Here is a 26,281-nt window from a genome sequence, read left to right as displayed (position 1 = left end):
ACTTCATAAAACATGAGTGACATAAAATGGCCGTGTTTTATAATGTAACCGAAACACGCTATTGGCTGCACCGCGTAATAATACGTAGCATGTGCTACATAAAAACACAGTGGTTTAAAAATAATGTTGATTTAAAATGTAAAAATTGGAAATAATATAAATATAAGTAATAATAAGGAATCATGATTCAGGCTTTACTGGATTTGACCTCGCCCCGACCGAAATTATCACCTCATAATACCCAAAGAATGATTCCTGATTCCTTAATTAGTCCCCTACCGGTTTTCACCGTAGGGGACTCTAGTTTTCCTCTGCGTCTGTCAGTCCGTCCGTCCGTCCGTCCGTCATTCTGTCTGTCCGTCAGTCCGTCTGTCTGTCCCACTTCAGTTTTCCACACTTTTTTCTATAATATGACATTTACTGAACAGCTTCAAAATGTCAAACTCCAGATAAAGTTTACACTTTTGTGGCGTCTGTTTGACATATACTTTTGAGAAAATTAATTTTTTATATTCCAATTTTTTAATGTTCGGGTTCGTTATCGGGTTCGATTTGTACCTGAATAAACGAGGTCAGTATGTAGTCAGTAATAATATCGTTCCTTTTATTGTTGCTAACAAATAAGTTCTGTAAAATAGTTACAAGTATTGTGTTGTAAATTAATCAACAGGGTTTTTTTGTATTATTACAATCGGGTTCGTTATCGGTTTGGTCTGTTGATTCGGGGTACAGAAAACGGTAAGAAATGATATGCTGCATAACAGTGCATTGTTTTCACAAATTTCTACAAACCGGTAGAGGACGCGTATCGCAGGCACGTAGAATCAGGGGGGGGGGGGCAGGGGGGCCTGCCCCCCCCCCCCCCACTTTTTCTCGCAGCAAAATTTTTTTAAAATTTACATATAAAAAATGGAATTATGATGGAGTTGGCCCCCCACTTTTTTGGGAGAATGTAAAAAATTGATATGAAAATATGGAAATGAGGAGTGAAATTGAAGTTATATAGTACGCCAGCCCCCCCCCCCCCCCCCCCCCCCCGGATTAGGATTTTGAAAATTTTGGAAAACTTAAAATGTCCCTTTTTTTTCTTTTTATTTTTTTATTTTGCTTGTCAAGATTTTTTGGATGAGTCTGCCCCCCCCCCCCCCCAGTTTCAAAAACGATGCTACGTGCCTGTATCGCTTATGCAATACTCTCAGAATTGCTTGTTAAAGTACAAACTTAATAGGATAAAGCAACAAGCAATTTCATGGTCATGATTCGAGATTTTGTTTTGCATTTCTTTAAACGCAACTGTTGATGTACTGTTTTTACTTGCAAAGTAACGTATTTCTGTATAATTTTACTTGCTGAATTTTCATATTTGTGTTCATATGCAAGCTAGCATTAGTTGACTAAAAATTTGGATCTTTCCCCTATAAACCTAGTGCTCAACTCTTAAAAACTTTTTATGTGAGAAATAAAGAATCATTCCAGATTTATACTTAAACGGAGTGACCATATCAGTCGGGCTCGTGATAAAATTCAAGAGATTTTTCAATCTTTGTACATTCAATTAAAATGAATGAATTTTTTTTTTTACATTTTTTTTATCATGCAAACCCCGCTTGTTTCCTAACAATGTACGTCATTTGACACATATAGATTTTTTTAATTAATGCAGACTGTGTATTCCCATGAGATGCAAAGCAACTACGTGTTGCTTTTGAACACGCACGTTTTAGTCTATGTGCCAACAGTAAATTTAAGAAAAAAGGATTTAAAAAAAAATAAATTGACTTGTAGTCTTATCAGAGTCAATGTCACAACATATAAGAAATAAAGAAACGGCACAAAAACATTGGCAGAAGAAACATCTGTCCTGTTTCAGTCGTCTGTTTGTGTTTGTAGTTTCTCTAATTACTTTTTGTAAAAGTATTACAGGTGTATGAAAAGTAGCTACACCCAGAAAAGCGCTTATGTATTCGACTCGCCGAAAATTAAAAAAAAATTGTCAATATACTAGTAGTACGCGATCAATATAGTACACGATGAATATCGTATGCTTTCATCCGGTTTCTCCCCTACCAAATAGAAGTTTGGTTTTCTTATATATGATGTTTCGATACTGTTATTCCGTGAAGTTATTTGTTGCAGTTTCAACTCATTAATACACCAGTGAGTAAAAATAAACTTTCATTGGGATAATACCATAACATTCCACGTACTATACCATATATTGTTATATATATTATAATATATTATTATAATAATTTATTATTATACAAGATGAGTGTATATGCTGCCATGCACTTTATAATGTTTTGAATGTGCTTGCATTTAAAATACATTTCAGGTAAATTTACTGTGGAGGGGGGTTGGCCAATAATAACGTAAGCATATCTTTAAAACATGAATACTTTTACTCGGTCAGATTCCATGTTCTTTTAGGTGATTCAAGGGAGAATGAATAAATTACAAAAGTTACAGTTCTTCTACAGACTATACACCTCGTATGGAATTTCGCATTTATTAATAAAACACTTTTCTCAATTCCATTATTTTGAAATTAACGAGGAGATCATTTTTCACAGTTTCAGATTGTCCTTAAAAATATCAGTGAGCCATTCGGAATACGTTTTAATTCACTCATGAAATTACAATACGTTCATTTAGCCTCGGCCCGTTATCGTTTGTGAGATTGGGTGTGGTTTCGAACAAGCTGGGTTATCTATTCAATATTAATATTTTTTAATCAGAAAACAACAAGCAAATGCTCTTAAAGTTCATTCGTTTATTTTCAACACTGATATGAAATAAAAGTAGGTCCATCTATTACAGACAGGATCAACAATTTATCCTATTTTATTATCAGAGCCACATTTGTTATCACGCACTGAATTCATGTTTCACTAATTTTACCTCAGACTTCTCTCTAGTTACCACTTGTATCTGTATGTTTTTGGCCATTACCACTCTGTAACTAAATAAAAATATAAAAATAAAAAAAAAACAACCAAAAAATATCACGCTATCTTTAGTAAAAAAAAAAAGACAAGAACAAATATAGTTCGGAATAAAAAATTTTATTCAGTACAGAGTAACCCAGTTACTATTTACTTACGTTTGGTTTTGGACCGTGACAATCGCAGTTGACTTGGGATCACGTTTATAACATCTGTTAATTTTGGTGTTTGTTTCTCTACAATATGGGTTCCATTTTCCTGTGCCATCTTTCCAAAACCATTGTCCAAGGGCACATGAAAAACTGGGACCGTCTGTTTCAATATCGGATGACAATGAGTGGTTTCGAAAGTACTTTCCTTTAGTTACATGCAAGATCGGATTCGTCGTCGTTTTCGGAGAAGTCTTATTACTTGATGCTTCTGATGACTCCAATGCCTTTTCAAAATCTGCGGAGATTTGTACACATATTGAAATCAAAACATATAACAAACCTTAATTCATTATTTCAAGGAATGGAGCATCAGACTATTTCATTTGTTGAAGCATTTGAACTTCCAGTGTTTACATTTTTCTGAGCTTCAATTTTCAACTAAGCATTAAGCTTGTAAAAAAATCAAAGCCTCCTTGTATACCCTTGAATAGTCAATATATGTCGACACTCTGTCTTTTAACAGGAAGAAGTACCTTCATTGGGGCTTGCCTGAGCTCCGGATGTATAGTTCAGCGCAGGCGGCGTCCTCATCAGTTCCTCTCGGTGACTGACTGCTTCCGGTGAAAAGGGGTCGCTTTAGGATAAAACGATTCAGTTTGTTCAAGAATTTTGTTAAGTCCTATTTCGAATCAGACAAAACAACTGGTACAAACAAGAATGAATGATTGTAAAGATATTTTAAACTGATAACTGACAAGGCAATATCATTATTTATTTCATTTGGGAAGATAGTTTTAGTTAGCATGTCAATGTTTGTATTTATCGACATCAATTAGAACTGCAATTTCTTAGAGATATCAGGACACTGAACACATCTCTAAGTAACAAATATCACTTACCAAATCTTAAGGTCAAATTTTCCATTTCTACCAAATCTATACTGACCCAAAAAACCATTCCACCATCGTACCTACATCATCATTGTTACAATTTAAGCATCCATCCATCCATACATACATATACTTTATACATTTCATTTTCTAAACTTTTCAAATAAATTGAAACTTTGACACGGACAGGAAAATTATGCAACTTTAATGTCTCTGTTTGTAATTTCTACATCGGAATAAAGAGTGAGTTGAAAATTTGTTCAAACATTGAACAAATGTCAGTAGAAATGTCGTGATTGTTTGAACTATTTCTGAACACGATCTTACCAGAATATCTCCATTCTCTACTACTGTCACAACAGATCCAATACTTCCGGTACCGCCATCTTGATTTTTAAATTCCCAGTCTGGGCCTTAAGTAAATATCAAAAGTTCTATACACATGGTAACAAGTCTATATTAAATTTTTATTAGTGCACTTTATATTTATACATATAACACACCATGGGCTTGGAGAATATTGACACTAAAATTAGATTATAATGTTTTGCGAAATTTTGAATTATTGAACGCATATTTTACTATTTTGAAAGAATATCCCTATACTTATACCCCATATAATTTTCCAATACCTCTTTGGACTTGGCAGCCTGTTGATATAGGTTCGTTCCTCAAAATCCGAGGTTCATTGCATACCTGAACATCATACATATCACTCTCCAAACATGTTGTTCCATAGCGGTAAATATTCCGCAAGCCATTATCCCACTCCACTGTCAACCAGCCCACTGGTGATTAAAAATGTTAGTTAGCAATTAAGTAATTTTGAAGTAAAAACATCTACAAGACATGTAAGTGTAATAATGATTTTTTTTAAAGAACGATACAAATATTTATTTACTGTTTTTGCAATGCCCTATAACTGTTCCAGGTCCGAGACTATCCTGGTCATCCCAAACCCAGTCCCGCCTACGTTTGACCCTTGAACCTAAAGGAGGCATCTGGGGGTTTCTTTCTTCAAACCTATTCAAATCCTCCCCACCATCCGCTTCTATTCGCTTGACGGGTCGATATAAGGATTTTTTCAAGCATACTTCAAATATATCATCCTGTACATATAACACTAAATTACTTCTATAATGGTTTATAAAAAAAACAGTCCAATGTAAACAAACCATCTGTTAAAAAATCACATACTTGATCCATTTCTGTAAATTCTTCATCAGGAAATGTACACACCAGTGACGTCATAACACGCTCTCTGTCGTTCCCGTCATTCATCATTGTATATGACAGCCTAGACGCTATTTTCTTTAAAAAGATGTTTATTAAATTTTTTGGTAGTCACCATTGCTCAAGCCTTTATAAAAAATATTTGATTTAGACAGATAGATAGATAGATAGATAGATAGATAGATAGATAATTTTACTAACATCAATTAAGTTTAAAATGTAACAAGTATGTTGCAAAATATATTTTAATTCATATCACAACAAGCTTTGAAGTTTGTTACCATGTTTTGAGATAATTTGGCAAACTGCCTTGAAGTTTGTTACCATGTTTTGAGACAATTTGGCAAACTGCCTGGCTTCATAAGAATGAACTATTTTCCCTCCGCGCGACTGGTTGCAGATAAATTCTAACACCGTCTGAAACAGGCGATAATTTGATCGAAAGTTATTGTAAGGTTTAAAGGTTGAATACATTTGACATAGCAGAAAAAATTAAAATTGCATGTTGAAACTTTGTTCATTTGGTTTACATTTAAAAGTGATATATAACATGAAAGAATGTAAAAATTATCGAGATATACCAAGAATACGAAAAGTATGCTACTCGATTAAAAAACATAAAGGATTTGTTAGAACAGAACATTCCTTTTAAATCGATTTCTTTATTTTTGGCATGTGTATTTCCAAGTAAATACTGAAAATCCGAAGGGGGGGGGGGGGTTATAACAATTTAACTCACCCAATCAGGATTTCTACCGACTGGAATTAGGCTGAAGTTTTCCCAAATCTCTGGTACACTGTAGTAAATAATCCTTATTCTGTCAAAAGACCAAATCACTATAAAAAGGAAATTCGTTGATGTATATTTTAATTCAAATTGTCTTTAACGAGGCCGGGTCTAGTTTCTTCTACCCTAGATTTTTTAATGAAATTTTTTACATGAATTTCTACTGAAATTATTATTATTTTAAGATATTTTCTACATCGTTTGTTTAGGGGGCATCTCAAAGTCTATTAATTTTTAACATAGGACACTGGAGGATTTTGCTTGAAATGCAACAATTTTATATCCTTTTTTTTAAACTTCTGCTCTAGAGATTTCTTTTTTTTTTATGTTCTACATATGAAATTTATTGCTAAAAGGCATCAAATCGTCAAATGAAAAAAAAAACACTTTTATTTCCTGGTTTGTTCCTGGGGTCTTATCAAAGTTGGTTTTTTTTTTGGGTATGCGCAGATTTGTCAGATAATGGCTATTTTTTATTTGACAAAGGCGGAAATTGTGCATGAACTTTACAGTCTTATTAAAACATTCAGAGATATTTAATTGATTAATATATAACATCACATATAAAGGGTCATTAATATAAAATACATGGTTACTGTCTTGAAATACATGTATTAAGCTATATTTAGGCGGGGTAAGAAAACAACAACTTTCGACAAATTTCGCTGGATATATGCAATTTGAAACCATAACGCCATCGCGTCAACTAAGCAAAAAGATGAGGTCACAATGCAAATAAAACGCTGTGCGAAAGCGTGCGTACTCTAACTTCACTCGGTCTCATCAAAGCTCAAATAAATCAATTATCTATCTATGTTATTTAACAACATTAACATTATTACATTAGCATATAATTTATACTTCGTCAAATTCCAATGCTGAATGGTCATCCGAGGAAGAAAAAGAGGTAAAATCTGTTGGTCTACCATCCGATATGAGAATTAACCTTGGATGAATGTATAAATCTCCAACCCTGCGTGTGTGGCCTTAAGATAATACAATAATTTAGATAACACAAATATCACATTTGAACGATTTTGCATAGAATAAACAAAACATAGATGACCTACTTGCATCATTCATGAAACATCCTTTGGACAATAAAAGTGCAGCAGTTAGTGGGGACGATCCTTCAAAGTGAAGATCATCTTAAATGAACAATTTGATTTTAATTGGAATTGTTATCTTATAATTTTGTTATTTACATTCCATGCAAGAACAGTAGAACCACAACTTCCTAGGGAGTATATAAGTATATAATTAGGGACTTAATCAATTTTGAATACTTAGAAAATATCCTCAATTTTAAACTTATTTTGATCAACCCTCAACTTGTATTTATATATGAAAATAGATAATTTAAGGGGCATGGTCAAGATTTTTGTTAAATTCTGTTTTTCTTATTTACCACGCTTTAGGAACGCTTTAAGTGATTAAGTTTAAGTGATTAAACGAAATTTAAGAGCCAGTTGTTAAATTATAAGCAAGATGCAATGCTCACAATTCTTTGTAATGTAAACAAGGCTCGTGCCCTGTTTTTGTTTACATAGGTTCAAAATACCACTAAAAATCTTTTTTAAGTTGTTTTGTCTATCATCTCTTTCATTTTAAGGATATATAAACAGATCCCAACGTTTACGACATTCACTTAGGTCTAGAATTGGAATTTTCACTTCAACGTTCCTAATGTAAACAAATGTCTTGTTTACAAAGCAAAGAATTGTTAGCTCTGTAACTCGCTTATAAGTCAACAAATTGCACTTAAATTTTGGTTGCCTATTAAAGATGCCTTACTGAGGCATTGTAAACATTAAAATCAGAAAAATAATTTTTGACCAAAATCGTGATTATGCCCCTTTAAAATCCAACATGAAATGGCATTCCACAATCTAATAAATTATAAAAATGCTGTAGTTTTTTTTATTTATTTACCTAAACAATGTTTGATATCTTCATAATGGTTAGAAAAATAACGTATAAACTTGGTCTCTCGTCCACACACAATGACGGCCACGTTCTCGTCCATTTCCGGGTGCTTTGCATATTCTACAATAAGAAAATTATTGGTCATTAAACCGAATAAAATTCAAATTCGCGGGACTCTGCGAAGGTTTTTATTTTAATTATATCGTGGGTATTAATTCCAATGTAGTTTCATTCAATATGAAAAATATTTTTGAAGTTATTTGGGTAAATTGCAAAAAAGATGCTATCCACAGAATCCTTTTTTCGGTGTTTTACACCATGCATACTCGAGGCGGTTGTGAATTATATTTTCTCTGAACGTTTTGACAGGATATAAAAAGAAACCTATATCTTTCGAGCAGATTTCTATACAAATTCTTGTTTCTCCGCTTATAAATAACACAATATACTTATTTTACTAGAGATGATACATCGAAAAAAATAACTTTGATATTTTTGTCGACCAAGCCAGATGGTCGATGTCTTTTAATAGTTCTAAATACTTGGGAAAAACATCTAAGAAAGAAATAACTCGCAGAGAAATAGTTCAGCTAAGCCTTGTTTTATAATATATATTTGAACAATTCAATTATTTTAGACATTTCATGACCGACACTCTACAACGTTGAGAATAAAAAGAAGTTGTAGAGAAAAGGGTTTTCTTTGTATAACAACGTAGGCTACATGGAATTTAAAAAGAAATATTTCCTGTGTTACAGTTATTAACGGCCATGCGAACAAAGTTATAAATAAAATCACCATCAATAATGGACAAAAACGCCTCCTTCATCTGCGTGAATCCGTGTTCCCCAAGACTAGAAGACGTGTCTAATATAAAGACATTGCATGGACCCTCCCCATATTGATAGCGAAACTCAATGTCTATTACGATAAAACATAAACAAACATTAGAAATATCACAAAATATCAATTACTAAGTTGTAATTGATTTAAATATAGTCATTAAAGTTCAAATATCTGCAATAAAATATCACTATATTTTAATTTGGTATAAATCTGTCCTCACAGCCTCACATATATTTTAAACATAACTCACGTTTATGAGACTCAATAGCTGCTTGCTGGTTCCAAAACAACTGGGATTCTTTAACAGAATCTTCCATGATTTTGACGTGAACAAGGACACTTGGTCAAATTAATTTTACAATGTTGTTTCCACATCCGTTCTAGTAACAATAAGACTATTTTTTTATTTTCTCAAGCTTGAGTTATTATCAACAAAGTATTATAAAAACAGCACAACTTACCACTTTGGCATTGTTTTAAAGAACACGTAAAAATGTCGACAGATTAGTTTTCTGTTATTGCACGATGAAGCAGAAAGGACGGAAAACAGCTATGCACAATGTACTTCCTTGTAACATTCCATCATTCATTAATTAAAATTACCAAGTTGATATTCTTAAAAAGAACTTACATACGTTTACCAAGAGTTTTTGGTTATAAATAAGCATTGAAGAAACCCAAAACTGGTAAATAGTTTAGGATTAAACGTCAAAATCTAAAATCAAAACATGCAGTTAAAAATAACAAAAGTTAGCACTTCCTGAATAGCAACAGTTATGAGGATTTCAATCAAGTGTTTTCCATTTATAACGCACTGACCTAACCAAACTCTTGATTAATTGGGTCCTCCATCTAGTATTATAGTCACCCCTGCGAATGTGTTCGGAATGTTTTCTTTATCGATGCTAAGTATGTAATAAATCCAGAGGTGCTCGAATAAAAGTTCACGAGACTTCACCGAGATTTGTTCAGTTCCTGTGAAATTTTGAGCGGAAGTATAAGTGTTCGGATAATATTCTCAAAATACGTAAGTACTGGTCGTTTTTCATATCGTATCCTACTTTGGATTTTGTTAAAACATGAAACTCTTTTAATATGTTTGTCTTATTTCACCATTTAGCGGTTTTTATATCAAACGATACTATTCAGAACAGAGTTATCGTTCGTGTTCAACCACGTGTTGAGTGGTTGAAAATGTAAACATTGCGTGGCTTAATAAAATCATATCCATGTTTGATGCTTGTGGTGTGCAATATCATGTTTTAAAAAAAATAATGGATGTCTGTTTTGCATAAAAACTTAGTATATCGAGTCATTTTCAATGAACATTCTGCATAAAATAGTATAGTCTGTTTCACTATTGATGCTATTACTAGGTCAGGCGCGGATCGAAAACTAATCCTCAGGGGGATCTCTACTTAGCATGTTAATTGTTGCAACAGCAGACGCAAAATATTTTTTGTATTTTTACATTTATTTCTAGAACACATTTTATCCACCTATTAATGAAGATAAAGTTTAAAATCAATAAACCTCTATATTTTATAATTGACTACAATAGTACCTAGATTCTATGAACTAGACTATAAACACGAGGCACGATTTTTACTGCGAAACTGAAAGGGTCAAATAAAACCACGTGGTCTAAATTTTAAATGACAATAACATTCGCAGGGGTGATAGTTGTCGTGGGAATAAGAGGAGAATCGTGGTGCATAAGCATAAACGTTTTGTTTCATTATAGAATGCATGGAATATCCCTTGGAAGTCTATTCCATAATCTGTAAAATGTAGCTTACACCAAAGGAACCTCACTCATCTAACAAAAAATCTAAAAATAATTACCTCATAGGACATCACTAGGACAGTTGGGACGTCATTATAAGTGCATTTTCCCGTATTTTTTACACTAAATAAACAGCCGACACCGATTCTTCAGTATTTTTTCTTTTAAAAAGGGTATGTAATATTGCCTGCTTCAACTTTATCATGCAATTTCATAATTATTAACTATACGAATTCCTTTTCCTTTTCGAATATTTTAGATAAAATAGTTCATTATTCATCATTTTCTTAAATTTTAAGAATATGACTTATTGTGGAAGTCATTTATCCATAATAAAAATATAACATAAGTTCAAACTTGCCGGTTTGTGTTATATATACTGATACAGGATGCAAAATTTGTTGACGACCCTATATATGGCCCAGGCTCCTGACAGCTTTGATATTTTCTGCGTTGATCACAAGGACAAATTGGATACCGACATATATTGAAAAGATGACCTTTACTTGCTGCTTTATACCATATTGAATATGAAAAAGGATTTGAGTTTTAAATCTTACACACTTATACCTCGATGACAATACTTTACACTGAAGCCATATTGCGTATGGAACAAAGTGTGACAGTTTGGTTGCATATACAATGTACCTAGCATCGCTATTCAAATTAATGGGGAGAAGCTTATAAGATATTTTAAGGTCAAGATCTCATAAATGTTTAATGCCGTTTTTGGAGAGACTGTAGGCAATATATATATATATATATATATATATATATATATATATATATATATATATATATATATATATATATATATATATATATATAATTCGTCGCAAATTAGCTATATGTTAAAATAATTGATGAGGTTTTATTGTAATTGGGACGTGAAAGGAAATGAAAGCAAAGTTTTCAAGGATGTTTGCATTTAGCTGGATGTGTACAAAGTATTGTGGTCAAAGTAACTAATTACTTTGACAAAAGGGTAAATTCTATTGTCTAATCTATCTTTTAAAAAATACAATGGAATTTGCTAAAGCGTCAATCTCTTGATATTAGGGTAATAATAAAAAAATGGGACTTAATATTAAGGAAAATAGTTAGGCAAGTTTTTAATTTCTGAAAAAGAAAATAAGTTGTGGTAGGTCATGCTGCGATACCCAACGAGTTGAAAACCAAGTAAAACTTGTTAAACCCATTACGTCAAGAGTTACCGGACTTTCGTGACAGTTGTTGACATGGCAATACTAGCAATATCAATTAAAAAACATAACAAAAATTCTTATTTCAACATTTATTCATAAAGTTTCAAAATTTTTAAATGCAACAATTTTTTTAAGTTCATTATTTACTGACAAGTTAAACTATGCATTTTTTCATGTTATCTACAATTCAAAATTCACATAAGTGTTTACAAATCAAGTTCATTTTTCACTAATTTTACCTCAGACACCTCTCTGGACGCCAGGTTAATTTGAATGTTTTTTGCCATCACAACTCTATAACTAGAAAACAACTATAACTATTCAAACGAGCAGTATTAAGAAAATGTGGTATGTTTTATTCATTCAAAGTCCGAGCGCTTTTACTTACGTCTGATTTTGGACATTGACGACTACGGTTGACTTGGGATCACGTTTATAACATTTGTTGATCTTTGCGTTCATTTTTGTACAATATGGGTTCCATTTCCCTGTGTCATCTTTCCAGAACCACTGTCCTATTGCACATGTAAAACTCGGACCATCTGTTTCAATGTCTGATGATACTGAGGTGTTTCTGAAGTACTTTCCCTTTACTACATGTAAGATTGGCTTTGCCATATCAGAGGTAGCTTTATGCCCAGATATATCTAATGAGCCCTTTGCCTTTTCATAACCTTTTGAAACAATTGGTAATAGTGCCTCAATAAAATGATTTATGAAAAATACAAACTCTTTTTTAGTATTGATAAAAATTTTATTACTAATAAGTAATTCAATAGATAATAATAATAGTAAAGTAATAATAGATAATAATAAATTTACATTCTTTTCGATTTAATTAATGATAAGATGATAAAACTTCAATTATAATTACCTTCACTGTTTGGTTTATTTGATTTTTCATAATAAATTTTAGCAATTTTCACTATTTTATCGTGATAATCATTCTGTTATAAAATATTATAAAAGACTTATTGAACATTCTTCTTTCACAGTTCTTATTACTAAACTTTTGCTATCTTTTACAAATCGGATGTATATTTAAAGAACTCCCAGTTAGTGTTCACATTCGCGTAGTTGTTACAAAGATATGTTTAATGACAAGTAACATTCAATTATTGATTTAAATCTATTTTGATTTAAAAGTTAACAAAAAAACCATTTTTAATTATAGTTTTAGATTTTAATTCTAAAAACAAAAATTACATTGAAATCAGTCAATTTTTGAAGCCAAGCAAAAGCCATTTACTAAATCCAGGATGGTCACAAAATAAATGTTGACAAATACCTACCCTCTTTTGAGTTGGCATGACTTTCGAATGGATAATTCTGCGCGGCCGTCCTCATTATCTCTTCTCGATGTCTGACTGCCTCAGGTGAGAAAGGGTCGCTGTGGGGAGTAAAATTTTAGTTAGCTCATATAGTTTTCATCTGGTTGCTTTCGTAACAAAACAAATAACCAACGTATACATAGTAAGCTAATGATTTGAAATGACGATATCTAAATCTAATAATTCAAAAACATTATCTTAAATTCTTGTCAAACATATACGTAGCCTGTAATAACAATTTAAATGTTCATAAAAAATTTACACGTGGATAAAAGAAATTACCAAATCTGGATCTCATTTTTTCCACTGAATCCAAATCTATAATGACCCAGGATACCGTTCTGCCATCGCACCTTGAACACAATAAACATCATTTATGTATTAAACCTTCGAGGGTTTTTGATTTATAAAAGGGATTTAAAATTTCCCTATGTTTTATTATGTAAAAAGTTTTCACATTGTACTTCTATTAGGGAAAGAGTAGGAATTGACATTATAGCCATAAACGGTGTTCCAATGATAAATAGAGTTGTCTTATGGCCGATATCCTTACAAGGACTACTCCATGGCCTACTACTGCCACAACAGATCCAATGTTTCCGGCACCGCCATCTTGGTCATCCCACTCCCAATCTGGACCTAAGTGTGAATGGAGATGTCTCTAGTTAGACAAACTACACATCGGTGATTTTTTAGTAATCATTTTTGTAATATTAGTAATTAGATTTTTTTTAGTACAGAGTCCGATATTACTGTTGGAATAACTTCATTCAAATTGCCATCAACTAAAATCTTCTAGTTGTTAGAAAGAGAAGTTTAAGTGAAAATGGTGATATCTTTTCTTATTGGCGGTGGCTATGAAACACAACAATTTCATTTAATAATTTCAAAATATTTGTCATTTTGAATGGAATCTTGTATCATTTTGTTAAAGTAATAACTCTTAACCGAAGAAAGCTTTGTTTACAACTATATCACAAACTGATATAAAAACTGTAGAAAGGTTGAAAACTACATATTGCAGATTAGTTATGAAACAATGTCCTAATGAGCTAGATTTAGATTCTAGTTTACTTGTCGGTTACCGACTGGTACTAGAAATATTTTCTTGTATTTCCAAAAATAAGGAAGAAGTGCTTATAGCACTTCTTATGTCGAACATATATTTTCAACTATCTCTGCGTGTATCTGTCTATGATGATAATGGTATTATTAACAATTCTCTCCAAAAACAAATTAAGCAGGTAATGATTAATTTCTATATCAAACATTAAATATCAATTCTTGAATACAGATCATAATTCTCCCTGATGACCCGTTTTAACCTACCCCGTTTGACCTGACAGCCTGAGGATATCGATTCGTTTCCCAAAATACGTGGTTCATTGCACACTTGAACATCATACTTCTCCTTTTCAGTATCTGTTGTTCCATATCGGTAACAATTACGTGAGCCATCATCCCATTCCACAGTCAACCAGCCCACTAGGTAATATAATGGACTCAAATTATTCCACATACAATTCAACGTGAGTGAAGCATAGTTAAAACATAATAGATAAATTTTGGTCACTCGGAAATGAGCTTTTGATATGATGCATACGCGCGCAAAAATTTATGTATTGATTAAAGTAGCAAAATAAATATATGTCCATTATTGACTGCGTGGGGTGCAATATATTCATGTGTATGTTGTCGAAGAAGAACTTGATAAGAAGAATTTGCAGTTTTGTATCAAGAGTACACTACTTGTAGCATTGTGCAATGTGACTTGAGAATATTGGAGTTTACAAATCCAAACACGATTAGAATATTCTGGCAAAATCAAGATATTCTACAGTGCAAATTTTAAAAACATAAATTCTTTTAGTGAAAAGAGCTCGATAAACGTCATTTTGTATGGAATTGGATCGAAAAAGATTTCTAAATCAAAACGGACATTCATAAATCTATGTATTAACATTTTTATTCTACAGAATCGCACCATCCTCTACCGTTTTTTGACCAATGTGCGAAGATTTCGAACTATGCGCATCTTTGCGCACGCTTTCTTATGAAGCGATGTGGACCTATATGACCAATGCAAAAAAAATCCCGTAACTTTTTGTTTATCTAAACATGCTTCATCGCTTTAACAAATGTTACTTTATTCAATATTTCGTTTATTTACATACTTCATTCAATATTTAGTTTATGTACATACCCAAATGCAAAATGATCTGTTTTGGATTAATGCTTATTGTTAACCAATTGGATAATGCCAGTTAAATGAATTGAAGCAGAACGATCGTAAAAACTGTCCATAAGCAATGAAAAGGGAAATGTTTTAACGAGGCCGGGTCTAATTTTTTCTGCCTTAGATTTTTGAATGAAATTTTTTACATGTATTTTTACTGATATAATTATTAGTTTAAGATAAAAAAAAATAAGACATTTACCACACCGTTTGTTTAAGGGGTCATCTCAAAGTTTGTTAATTTTTAACATAGGACCCTATGTGATTTCACTTGAAATGTATCAATTTTGCACATTTTTTACAATTTTCTTAAACTTCTGCCCTAGGGATTTCTTTTTCTATTCTACATATTAAAGTTATTGCTAAAAGGCATCAAATGGTCAAATAAAAAAAACCTTTTACCTCCTGGTTTGTTCCAGGGGTCTTATCAAAGTTGTTTTTTGTATGCCCAATTTCCCAGTTTGTTCGATAATGGCTATTTTTTATTTGACAAAGACGAAAATGGTGATCTTTATAATATTATTAAAACATTCAGACATATTTTAGTAATAAATAAATATATAACATCACACATTAAAGGTCATTAATATAAAATGCATCGTTACTATTTTGAAATATATGAATTAAGCTATATTTAGGCGGGTTAAGAAAACGTGACAAAGGGCTAGGCTTGCTGAACCCTCTTCACGTTTTCAACCCGAGCCCAAATATAGTTTATACTTCGAAACAATTATGTTTATTCCACAATATAATATCAATTTTACGCATCAAATGAGCTACTTTCAACAAATTTCGCTGAATATCTGCAGTTGAAACTATCACGCCATGGCGTCAACAAAGCAAAAAGATGACGTCACAATACAAATGAAACGCTGCGCGAAAGCGTGCGTACTCGTTCTGTACTCGGCCTCGTTAAGTAAGTTATAAGCATAAAACTGCCCATATTTTCAGATATAGTACAGTCCTTAGTCTGACGCGCCTTGGACTGTACAAGATCGAACAAAATAGACAATTTTCGACTTATAACCATTACTTAACATTAATTATTCCTTAATTAGTTAGGTTTATTCACTTCAAAGACAATAAAAAAAAGAAAACGACAGAATTCATTTTTAAAAGCTTTTTATCAAATTCAACGTTCTGTGAAATATATTAATCAATTAATATGAAAAATTGCAAAAAGTACCAAGATAAACCTCGTGGCCTAGTAGACAAACTATCGTATATATACCTTGTATTTTCTAAAGAATTTATATGAGCAATGCTTGTTATACCATATGTTTATGTGATGCATAATGAAATACTGTTTAAATTAAATTAAATATCTTATTTACCTTCTCTAGAATGCCCTATTACAGTACCAGGTCCGAACCTGTCCTGAAATTTCCACTTCCAGTCTCGTCCTCGCTTCACTCTTGTTCCCATAGGAGGCATCCGGGGATCTCTTTCTTCAAACGTATCCAATCTCTCTTCAATATCGTCTTTTATACGATCAAATGATACATATAAGGACTTTCTTGAGCATATTTCGTAAATGTCATTCTATAAGCATAACATTGTATATCAACAGAATGACGTTCTACAAAACAAAATGTAGATCAGATATGGATTGAAAGATAGAGAAATATACTGACATACAGATAGAGACGGGAAGAAAGAGTAGATAAATGATAATGGTTTAATTGTTTTATTTGTTTAATACCTGGTCCATTTCCGAAAATTCCCCGTCTGGAAATTTACACACCAATGACGTCAAAACACGTTCTCTGTCGTTCCCGTCGTTAATCAATTCATACGACAGACTAGCAGCTATTTTCTTTAATAAATACATGTAAACATATTTCTTAAGTAATTTTCAAATCTCATTGTTTAAACAGTTTATTTCGATCAATATGCATGATTTTATGCAGCGTCTTTTAAAGTTATTCAAATATCACTTTAACCATTAGCGCTGAGTATTTAGAATAAGTTATTCCAATTCCACTCAAATTACGCGTTCGGTATTTAGAAGAAGCTATTTCAATATCACTTAAACTTAGCTTTCAGTATTTAAAATGATAAATAACACACGTTATTAAAATTAATTCCCTATAAAGCATGAGAGAAAATTCTGTGACCTTAGTGTAGCACTAAGAACTTTTAGTGAAAAAACGTATTTACAAACTTTTGTGTAAGATGATTATGATATAGTTAAAACATTTTACCATATTCTTGGAATATTTAGCGAACTGTCTGGCTTCGTGGGGATTTACAACCTTTCCCCCACGTGATTGGTTACAGATGAACTCTAGTATTGTCTAAAATAAAATAAAAATACACGTTTGTATTGTAGTATTTCAGCAATCTGTATGGTCAACAAATTATCCAGGAAAATTACTGAACACTTTTTTGAAAAAAAATTTTTGTTAAAATGGACCATGTACATCCAACTCTTTTAAATAAAATGGACATGAAAAGTCACGACAAACAAATGTGTTTTTAACTATATGATTTATTCTATGATCAAGTGGTATGGCGTGCCTGAAGTTATTCAAATAAAATTGACACCGCTATAGTGCACCTTAAACTACACTTACGGTATCTGGGTGCCTCCCAGTCGGAATACAAAATATTGGATGAACTTTTCCAATTTTTCTAGTAAACTGAAGCAGATGATCCTTATTCTGATAAAATAACGAGTCATTATGATAAGAAATACAATGAATTTAGTTTTCAAAAACCCTATATTTGTTTTAAGTCATGATTAGACATTCATAGTACACACATTATCAGATTCCACTGAGGGACTGTCCTCAGTCAAAAAAGCTGTAATATCTGTAGGTCTGCCATCCGAAATTAGTACAATTCTTGGGTGAATGTGAAAATCGCCCATAGTATAAGAGTGACCTATAGAGTAAATAATTAAAGCAAATAGGGTAAAAATCACCAATTATCAATATAAAAACATTGTCAAGAACAAACAATACAACCTACTTGCGCCATTGACGAAACATCCAGTTGATAATATAAATGCAGCAAAAAGTGGGGATGGTCCACCAAATTCAATGTCATCTAAAACAAAATCGATGCTTTCGATTACAATTCTGTATGATTAATAGTTTGACACATCTGAACACACAGTAGTATCAGAATTCGGGGGGGGGGGTTGTTTATTTTAAAGTTTTCATGAAAATGTGGAATCATATTTGGAAATAAGTCATTTTAACAAAACAAAGTATTGTTTTACACGTTCTGAATTGGGTGGTATGTAAATTACCAGATGTCGTTCAATGGATGTAGCCATATAATGACAATATTACCTAAACAATGTTTGACATCTTCATAGTGATTTGAAAAATGACACTGAAACTTTGTTTCTCGTCCACATACTATAACTGCTACATTCTCATCAATATCTGGGTGTTTGGCATATTCTGAAATGTTAACGTTTGAAAACAGAAGTTACTGGTTTGCATGGCATGATTGAAGCCTTAGATAGCTCTAAATAATAAAAAATATTTTATAATGCCAAATAGAACACAAAAAAAATTAAAATTAATTTTGAAATTTCTTTTGTGTAAAGCAAATTTTGAAAACGTCACCATCAATTATTGAAGTGAACGCTTCCTTCATCTGTGTGAAACCTTCTTCCCCAAGACTGGATGACGTGTCCAATATAAAAACATTACACGGGCCAGTTCCATGTTGAAAACGCAATTCTCGATCTGTAATTCAATAACAGGAGGCCCGTGGGCCACACCAGCTACCTAAGAAAGTGTTTATCGTTCTAAGCAGTTTATTAAGTGGTTTATTAAGTGGGCAGGAATACGTTTATCAAAAACAGCATAAAACATGTTTATATTAGCACACATGATTATTTTTAAAAGAAATAAACAACGTTATTTAGTGAACATGGCGTTATGAATAGCAAATATGCCAGCAGAGCAGTTGCTATTTATACCGCCATGTTCCCTAAATAATCGTTGTTTATTACTTATATTTGCATTTTAACACTCGCAAATACCCTGTATTAGCTTAGACCTTGACATTTAGCTATTGCATCAAAAATAAACATTTAGACTTTAATAGAGAGGTTTAGCAAACCAACGTGTACGCGTACGTGTACGTGTAGAACGGAAAATATGTGCATTACGTCATCAGTTTGTGTAATGACGAATTTCTACACGTATGTACCCGAATGAACATACGTGTAAATTGCAAAGTACCCGTAAGGTCGAACTTGTAGCCTCTGTTTCCCTGTTGTCTATTAATTTTAATAAATATGTTAACTTTTCTTAAGCTTGAATATTCAATGCAAATACTGATATCTACCAACATAAATTTTCATTAGCGTTTAATATGTTATTGGAGTTTTATTTCACGCATCTCTTCCTTCAAAACATGCAATGGCTCCGTTATCTTATTAATTTGCGATAAATAAAAATGTGCATATATAATAAATGATGTTTAATAAAATTAACACATGCAGAATTCCTACTTTTCGTTTATAACCAACATTCTCAGATTAGGAGGAGAGGATATCCATAATTACGTTAAAACATTTACACGTACAAGTACACGTTACAACTGCTAAACAAGAAAAGTAATTGAGCTGGTACGCGTAGTTCTAACTTGTAACTTACATGTACAAGTACACGTACACGTTGGTCTGCTAAACCTCTCTCTTGTATCTTTTTAATTCATGGAAAAGTATATGACGTCACATCTTTATGACGTCATAGTATACAGATTATTGCAGTTCCTCCGTATGGACTTACAGTGGGAAAGAACAATGCATTAAAATTTATAATTTTAAAAGTATTTGTAAATACGTATACGTAAGAAAAATTTACAAAAGTTTTATGCTATATCTTTCTTCGATGAATTTCAATCCCATAACGACTCCTCATTCTAATGGTACTGTTTAAAACTATATTAAAATATACTGATATAAGGACACATGATCAATTCATGACCTTAGATGGTCCATGATAATAAACAGAAGAATGCATTGCTTTTTATTTGAATAAGCTTAAAACCTTTTTGCCAAAAGTTGTACGAATTATGTTATTCCCTCAGTGATTCGTATAAAAAAAGAAAATGTACAATGTTAACAGATTAATGGACAATTAGGGAATAGACAATGGATACAAATACATTACGACAAATGTTTAGTGATCAGAAGAGTTTTGAAACTATATTTTAGGTGAATCGATTACAACTATCACATAAATTTCAAAATAGCAAAAACTTAAAGAATTGTCGTCTGTGTTTAGCTGATTTTACTTCAAAAACGTAAAACATACAATGGGTTTATTTATTTTGGTAGAACGTCCTACTTAAAAGAGGTGTATACACATATCGATATACCCACTTCTTTCAGCTGCAATGGCTGCTTGTTGGTGCCAAAACGTTTGGGATTCTCTAAAATTCTCGTCCATTTAAATTCTGTGAACAAAACCAAAGAAGATGCTGTTACGACGTCTATTCAGACAGTTATTGATTTATATTTGTTATGAAACATTATACATGTATTTTGTTGTTTTAATTCGTTTGCCATATGAAACAAATTATCAAATGTTACCATTATCTGCTTTGTATCCTATAAGTATACCTATCCATTGTCATAAAAGCAGTCCACTTTCAAAGATAAATGTGCTGCTATATAAGGTCAGGAAATGTCCCTACAGGTTTATGGAGTTTAAGATATTCTTCTTTCAAAGATGTTTCACCAAAAAGCTTTGTTCAATAAAGTTTATTAGGGCTTCGTTTTTTGTATATACAATGAAAGATCTTGTCATAAACTGTCATTATCGATTGAATACATATTTATAGAAAATAAGTAAATAATGTTTTGTCCATTTTCTACTAACAAAATACCGGTATATCTAAAACGTAGTTTTTTTTTCAAAAACAGTATTAGTCATACTCTTGACATCTTGCTCTTGACCTCTTCGTGAAAATGATATCAAATTGAATATAAGTATCCGATTTAATTTTCTCATGATTTAAGATTGAATGTGAAAATTGTACCTAATTTTCAACAGGTTTTTTAAAAGGCGTTAATCAATTAAATTAATTAAGATATCATAATGGATTAAGCACAAAACAGATAATTCCAAATTCATTTACTACTCATACTTAGGGGATAGGGCATTTACGTAGAAAATAAACCATTTTCTCGACATTTCCTTCGACATCTCTTTAAAAATTAAAACCTATGTTTTAGTTGATATCAATAATTATAAATATAAAAAGAGCTCAAGAACATTTTATTCCCTTTTTGTTACTGTAGGCATCCTGGATATATTTTATTTGTCAAAAACGGGAAAAATAACTCCAACATTTTTAGCAGAATCCTTCATATTTTAAAAAAAAATTAGTTTGAAATAAAATCTGGTACACCTTAAAAAAAACAAGCTATTGCTATGAAGCATCATTCCAAGAATTCATTTCTATAAAATCAGAAATCTGTAAGCTCCTTTACAAGATCTTAACCTAAAGCGTTGAATCATTAGTTTTTGAAAGATAAAGTTTCAGAACTTCAACGACATGTGCACACAAATTGAGTGACTTATCTTTCAAAAAATAATGATTTTATGCTTATAATCACATTTTTTAATTTCCTGCATTGTCTGAAAATGTTATTCGTGTCTCAAAATCCCCGTTTTATCCTAAGCTATGAGAAAGCTCAAGTTAATCGAACGAACATTGTACAGCAACACCCGCGAATTTTGATTTTAACTCGTAACATTGCACTTAAACAGCGTTCAACATTTGTGACGTCAACATAAAAACCATAATTACATATTGAGCTTGTTATGCAACTTAACCATAAAAATCAACCTGAAATTATAATGAATTAAAAGAGGACTCAAACAAATCTTAAAGCTTTAATGCGATTTTTACAAATCATACCCTGAATTTCTTTATAAGTTCTTTTGGATACCCCCTCCCTGATTGCGACTTCCTCATGCATTACCCCAAGAGTCATGGTTAAACTAACTAAAATAATTAAGACATATATTTGCTTCCAAAATAGTTTCTTCTGCTCTCTACCTTCTGTAGAAAAGAATTCAATGAAACAAGCGTGTGTTTTAGCTATTTCTATGAAGGAGTTCCTTTTGGGTCAGCTAATGTAAAATCTACTATATATATTTGGATCAGTAGAACATTCAACCCAATTTTAAGTTTTTTCTAAATATGTACCTTTGAAAAGGATAAGACAAGAGCTCAACTGAACTCACTTGCAAGTCCCTTCTCATAGATGATGCGTGTTTTCAAATAGAGATTAAAATGGTCGTGTGGTTCTGAAAGAGATTTTCAAGTGTTAAAGGCTAATGGCAGGCGTTTAAAGTACGGAAAGCCTCCGTGAAGATGTGACTAGTACTTGAAGTTATCCTTTGAATTAAAGAACCTTTTTTACGATGAAGTGTGACATTATCTTAATAGACGACCCAACAACTTACCTAGTTCACAGATATTTAAATCACTTTTTTTGAGCGACGCGAGTCAAAGGTTGTACAACATATGATGTTGTTATCACTATATTCAACAGGAAGATTACGAATTAAACACGCCATTTACTTCCGTATTACAATTCAATGTTTTCATTCCAGCAGCATATCCTCTTATCTATGAGCGTTGATTATAAATGGGATTGGATGTGCTCGGTACTCTCATCATATAATTAACACGAAGAACAACTTCGAGGTCACACGAGACATGGTATATTGTTAAATTTCCTTATATAATGTAGATACGAGTTTAACAAACATCTTCACAATACAATATGTACCAATTATGATACATGTATAAACATAAGATCATAATTTGTTCATGATTATCAATGAATATGAAAAGTCAAACATTACTATTTTTGGGGTTCTTCCTTTTTTTCTTTTGTAAATTTCACTAAAAGCGTGTCACTATCATTTGTTTTGTATAATTTTCCGATTTTATTACATGAAATCCATTTGTATTATATAGTTTTCCATCGTGATCAATAATTCCCTTTTAATTTGTATTATTTCCATTTGTATTTAATAATTTTCTAATTGTATTTTATATACTTTGTTGTGTTAAATAAGTTTCCATTTGTATAGTTTAATTGTTTAATACAGGTTTGTATTGACTTAGTCACAGCTGTTTATTTCCGATTGTATTGTAAATATGTATAATTTCAAGTTGCGTTGTATAGTTTTTCATTTGGATTTTATATTTTCATTTGTATTTCATAATTTTTAATAGTATCTTAGATTCTCCTTAATATGTACAGTTTGACCAGCTAAAGCGGTAATATATACGCAGATTGTAAAAGATTATATATTATAGTTATTTATTACTTTCTTTTATTAAAACAAACAGAAACATATCAATTTGATAAAGTTTTTGTTACTTTGGTGATAGCATACAAGTAATAAAAAAAGAATTTTTTAAATTCATACAAAGTAAAAAAGGTAAATATAAAATTTTTAAAAAGTAAGAATTTGGCTTGTACGCAGTCTTTTTAATCTTAAATTAATTTTAAAAATGTTTTGAGCTTTATAATTTGAATATGCATATAATTTATTTTTTGAGATTGGTTTATAAAACAAGATTTTGTTGAACAATGTATGAAAGTATTGCAAGCTCCCTGGGGATGGCCAAGCTTAATTTGGGAGCATTACAAAATAATTACTGGCTATTCTCCTTTACTAAAATCCTTGGTTATTTGGTAATATGGACGATATATGAGACTTCTTGATCTCAACAATATTTATTAACATGAATAAACACATTATTCATTCAACATGTACAATAATATTTGAGTGGGGGTGGATCTAACAGCGGCACGAACGGTATTTCAGTAAAAAATAATAGTGCCCAGTGTGTTGGGAGACATTTGCTTCAAGGATCCTCGCCTAGATCTGTACTGGAATGGCTAGGATGGAAAAAGGGGCGGATCTACAACTTCTGGTTTCAAATATTGCCGCCTGAAAACTTACAAAATATCTGACACTAATGAGCATCCTCTTGTATATATAACCTTCGGTAGTATGTCAAATGACAAAGATTAACCAATGGGATTACTGTTCGGCGACGTTCCACCAATCATGTCGTACAAATAAAACACGTGTCGTGCTGTCAAACAGTTTTGTCGTACAGAGTGAATAATAAACAAATACATGAATTTGGATTTTAAAATAGGCGATGATCAATAAATATTGGTTATACTGGATATCCCTATGTTATGTAAATAGACACGTTGTATTTGAAACTTTACATTTCAAAGAAGTTACTTCGTGATTTTACAGACGACATAATGCAGGGTTAAAAAGCACAAGTTGTAAATACAAGTAATTAAGAATAAATAAGTACTTGAATGAAATACAATTATCATTAAATTGTTCAATATAATTATTAAGACGTAATTACACAACTTTTATGGCATAAATAACAAGTTTGGCAAAATACAAAACAAAGCCAAAAAAAGTCCGGTATGAAAACGAAAGTTGAGATGTAAACAAGTGCATGGCAGCAGGTGATTTAAAGGAAATAACAGCTGATATAAGCATTCAAAAAGGCTAAAAATATGATGATGAACTCACGGAATACATACAGATTCACATGGTATGATACTTGCATGGCATGTAAAAATAAATGCAATCTACAGTGCTTTTGTCTATGTTGACAAATGAGGTTGTTTAAAGTTGATAAAATCCACCCCACCAATAGCTATCACAATAAATAAAAATGGGTGAATAAGGCGTGCAAAATGCCCATATTATCATTTAATATTTATTCGTTTGATGAGATATCGGCGCTTCTGATTGGTTGAAAAATTTCTTTGATACCTGCATCAATAAAATTTTTGCCGGATCTACTTTTCTCAACTGCTCTGATCTAACACTATTTATAGAACGGGAATTTCAAAGATAAACACTGTCAACAAAATGTAAAGTTGTGTCTGTTTTATTGTCAGCAAACAAAATGCAAACTTGTGAATATAAAAACTTAAAAGTTTAACCTTCAAAAATAAACAAAACACTTTGTTTGATTCACCAAATAGAAAATTAAGCGTCTTCTCACGATTTCGTCTGCTTGAGATCAATCAACATTTACAGCGAGGCTGGCTGTTCCTTTTCCAGGAATATTATAACGAACATATAGGCCTATAAACTTTCACGGTAACACTGCTGTTCAAATTTGGTAACGATAATTTTTACATTAACACACGTAGATGATCGGTCATCAGAATAAGCGTCGTAAAGAAAAGCTATGAGTGATGCATCAACTCCTTCTGCGCATTCCAAGCGACTGATATACCATTTAAGTGCATCACTGGCTATCTAGTTACCACAAAGTTTACAAAAGTCGCTTATACATACTATTCTCTGTCGGCATATCAGCTATTTTCGTCCACGATCGCTTTTCCTTGGATGGTTATGTCCAGTTGCATATTCCAGCGATCTCACATACAACTAGTTTTAATACGAGTTTTTCTGCACAGTGAATGATATCACAAGCTACCGCATGTATTTTCCTTTCGTTTTCAATTCAGCTGGTTCGGATTTTAACTCACTATTTGTGTTTAATCCATTAAATTCAGCCCAGTAGCTCTGCATCAGCTGAAGGCGAATCCATTTTGAATATTGTTGCTGTTGTTGTTTTGTATTCATACGCGCCGCTTCATTTACATTATTTACATTTTTGATCAATGACACTTCACATTTTTTTATTTGAAAATGTTTTATTAAATGATAAGAAATGAAGATAATAATTTTTCTATTGATCGACGTATCAAAGAAAAAATTGACCGGAAAACTTTTTCATCATTGCGCTACGCGCATTGATGAAGTTTTCCGGTCAATTTTTTCTTTGAAACGTCGATCAATAGAAAAATTATTATCTTCATTTCTTAAAGGAATGATTAGATACTGCAAAATTAAAATATCATTAAAATCTAAGAATTGTTTTAAAAAT

The 26,281-nt window shown here is 31.8% G+C and overlaps 2 protein-coding genes across 5 annotated transcripts; both read right to left on the bottom strand.

Annotated features, from left to right (window-relative positions):
* Window positions 1-2,758: 2,758 nt before the first annotated feature.
* Window positions 2,759-5,980, bottom strand: LOC136276205 (uncharacterized). The gene is made up of 10 exons (XM_066087534.1): window positions 5,960-5,980; window positions 5,545-5,637; window positions 5,185-5,298; window positions 4,889-5,096; window positions 4,620-4,775; window positions 4,315-4,400; window positions 3,997-4,067; window positions 3,631-3,731; window positions 3,104-3,392; window positions 2,759-2,962 (listed from the first exon to the last, which is right to left on the bottom strand). Exons 2-10 carry the CDS (start codon window positions 5,545-5,547, stop codon window positions 2,869-2,871), a joined length of 1,122 nt encoding a protein of 373 aa, XP_065943606.1. The 5' UTR covers window positions 5,548-5,637; window positions 5,960-5,980; the 3' UTR covers window positions 2,759-2,868.
* A 5,891-nt stretch (window positions 5,981-11,871) lies between these two features.
* LOC105346192 (uncharacterized) lies at window positions 11,872-22,944 on the bottom strand. 4 transcript variants are annotated; one of them, XM_066087533.1, is made up of 17 exons: window positions 22,786-22,944; window positions 22,526-22,626; window positions 20,691-20,764; window positions 18,919-19,041; window positions 18,637-18,750; window positions 18,311-18,388; window positions 18,102-18,223; window positions 17,914-18,000; window positions 17,542-17,634; window positions 17,040-17,153; window positions 16,672-16,879; window positions 14,431-14,586; window positions 13,655-13,740; window positions 13,384-13,454; window positions 13,063-13,160; window positions 12,159-12,444; window positions 11,872-12,064 (listed from the first exon to the last, which is right to left on the bottom strand). In XM_066087533.1, exons 3-17 carry the CDS (start codon window positions 20,755-20,757, stop codon window positions 11,977-11,979), a joined length of 1,791 nt encoding a protein of 596 aa, XP_065943605.1. In that variant the 5' UTR covers window positions 20,758-20,764; window positions 22,526-22,626; window positions 22,786-22,944; the 3' UTR covers window positions 11,872-11,976. The 4 variants fall into 4 exon arrangements, with proteins under 4 accessions (XP_065943605.1, XP_034324656.2, XP_065943604.1 ...); XM_034468765.2 differs by having other exon boundaries at window positions 11,873-12,070; window positions 22,786-22,942; XM_066087532.1 differs by having other exon boundaries at window positions 11,873-12,070; window positions 22,564-22,626; window positions 22,786-22,942.
* Window positions 22,945-26,281: the final 3,337 nt, after the last annotated feature.

The sequence above is a fragment of the Magallana gigas genome, chromosome 6 (genome assembly GCF_963853765.1).
Source record: "Magallana gigas chromosome 6, xbMagGiga1.1, whole genome shotgun sequence".
NCBI classification, from domain to species: domain Eukaryota; kingdom Metazoa; phylum Mollusca; class Bivalvia; order Ostreida; family Ostreidae; genus Magallana; species Magallana gigas.
The sequence above is the reverse complement of the archived record's forward strand: the minus strand, read 5'-3'. Positions and strand labels throughout refer to the sequence as shown.

Bases quoted from the DNA above. Each gene is read 5' to 3' on its own strand.
- LOC136276205 (XM_066087534.1), bottom strand. The intron at 3,732-3,996 runs GTAAGTGATATT...TTTATCCTAAAG, and splicing joins AAATTTGACCTTAAGATTTG to CGACCCCTTTTCACCGGAAG. The intron at 2,963-3,103 runs GTAAGTAAATAG...ATTTTTATTTAG, and splicing joins GTCACGGTCCAAAACCAAAC to TTACAGAGTGGTAATGGCCA.
- LOC105346192 (XM_034468765.2), bottom strand. From the start codon at position 20,757: ATGGACGAGAATTTTAGAGAATCCCAAACGTTTTGGCACCAACAAGCA. The intron at 18,224-18,310 runs GTAGGTTGTATT...TTTACTCTATAG, and splicing joins ATGTTTCGTCAATGGCGCAA to GTCACTCTTATACTATGGGC. The intron at 17,154-17,541 runs GTAAAATGTTTT...TATTTATTAAAG, and splicing joins CTAAATATTCCAAGAATATG to AAAATAGCTGCTAGTCTGTC.